This window comes from Sinocyclocheilus rhinocerous, unplaced genomic scaffold (genome assembly GCF_001515625.1).
Source record: "Sinocyclocheilus rhinocerous isolate Xijiao unplaced genomic scaffold, SAMN03320098_v1.1 scaffold2817, whole genome shotgun sequence".
NCBI classification, from domain to species: Eukaryota; Metazoa; Chordata; class Actinopteri; order Cypriniformes; family Cyprinidae; genus Sinocyclocheilus; species Sinocyclocheilus rhinocerous.
Genome location: NW_015638065.1, coordinates 222,687 through 223,957, shown reverse-complemented (window position 1 = coordinate 223,957; position 1,271 = coordinate 222,687). Strand labels below are relative to the sequence as shown.

General features: G+C 36.4%; 1 protein-coding gene across 2 annotated transcripts in view; it reads left to right on the top strand.

Annotated features, from left to right (window-relative positions):
* The window catches only part of LOC107749597 (origin recognition complex subunit 3-like), a 24,620-nt gene that overhangs the window by 10,932 nt on the left and 12,417 nt on the right, over positions 1-1,271 (top strand). For both annotated transcript variants that reach the window (XM_016564770.1, XM_016564769.1), the window contains one exon: positions 1,121-1,200. In XM_016564770.1, the coding sequence (XP_016420256.1) occupies positions 1,121-1,200 (80 nt within the window). The remainder of the gene's footprint in view (positions 1-1,120; positions 1,201-1,271) is intronic.

Here is a 1,271-nt window from a genome sequence, read left to right as displayed (position 1 = left end):
TGAATATTTGGAATATTTGATCGCCAACAGATTTACCAAGCTGTCATTCAAACAGTATATATACAAATTTAGCCTAAGCTGCCAGGTAAGTGAAATTATATTATTTTGCTGTATGTATGTCGTTTTCTGACTAAAAGCAACCAAAAAGCCATTTTAAAGTGGTTAAGCAAATAATAATAATAATAATCGGCAGGGATCCCAGACCAATACAATTAGTGTGCCGCCTCTATTTTAAAACCCACGAGCCGCCACTGCTTAAATGTATAATTACACTGTGACAACCTTAAAATAAAGTGTAACCAACCTTTTCAAAGCAAAGTCTTTTGTATATTTATTAAATAACAATCCATTGTAGTTGAGGCAATTGTAGCCTCTCTGTGTGAATGTGGGACTCTCATGGAGAAACCTAAACAAACGAACACAACACTGAAGCTTATAGAAACATAGTGCGTTAAAACCATTCAGGCACTTCATTGCCATTCACAAATCAACTCCCGTGGCCTTATGGAAGAATAAAGTGTCCATTGGGTGTGATTTTAAAGTGTCTACTTCAGAATTTCACCAGAAGTAGTAGGTCATCCTGGCACTTTTTGCCTATTGTTTTATGAATACTGTGAATTCTGAAGTACTACTCCTTTCACATACTGTTTTCTACATACTATGATTTAGGAAAAGTCATTTTGACTGTTCAGATGCAGCCTCTGCTTGATTACAAAGGAGAAGAAAAGAAGAACAGCTGGCTGTTTTGTACTGCCTGTTTGCATGAACTTAAACTGTGTCACACTGCTGGAAACACACATTGACAAAGCAGCATGATTGCATGATTTTCAGTGGAGAGCTGGCGACTGCCGGCAACGTGACAAGCGAATGTGACTTGCTGGCGACAAGACGTAGGCGTGACCAGTGACTTCAGAAAGTTGAGAAATGTTTAACTTTATGCAATCGAAAATGGATATTAATTTAAAATAAATAGGATCATGCTGCTTTGTGGCTGTGTGACACTGTTTTCTAGATTTGGTCAATGATATATACATTTTTTTTCAGCTGAATTTACAATTAAATAAAGTGAATGGACAGTGTTTAAAGCTCAGCACATATGAAACTGTTACTGTGCTTATAGATACGAGAACTCCATGTATCCTGCATTGAGAAGAATTTGTGGGAGACAGAGGAATATGATTCAGCCTTGCAGCTTCTGAGGTAACTTAGTCTACTGCCTGGTCAGAAATATATATATATATATATATATATATATATATATATATTAGGGG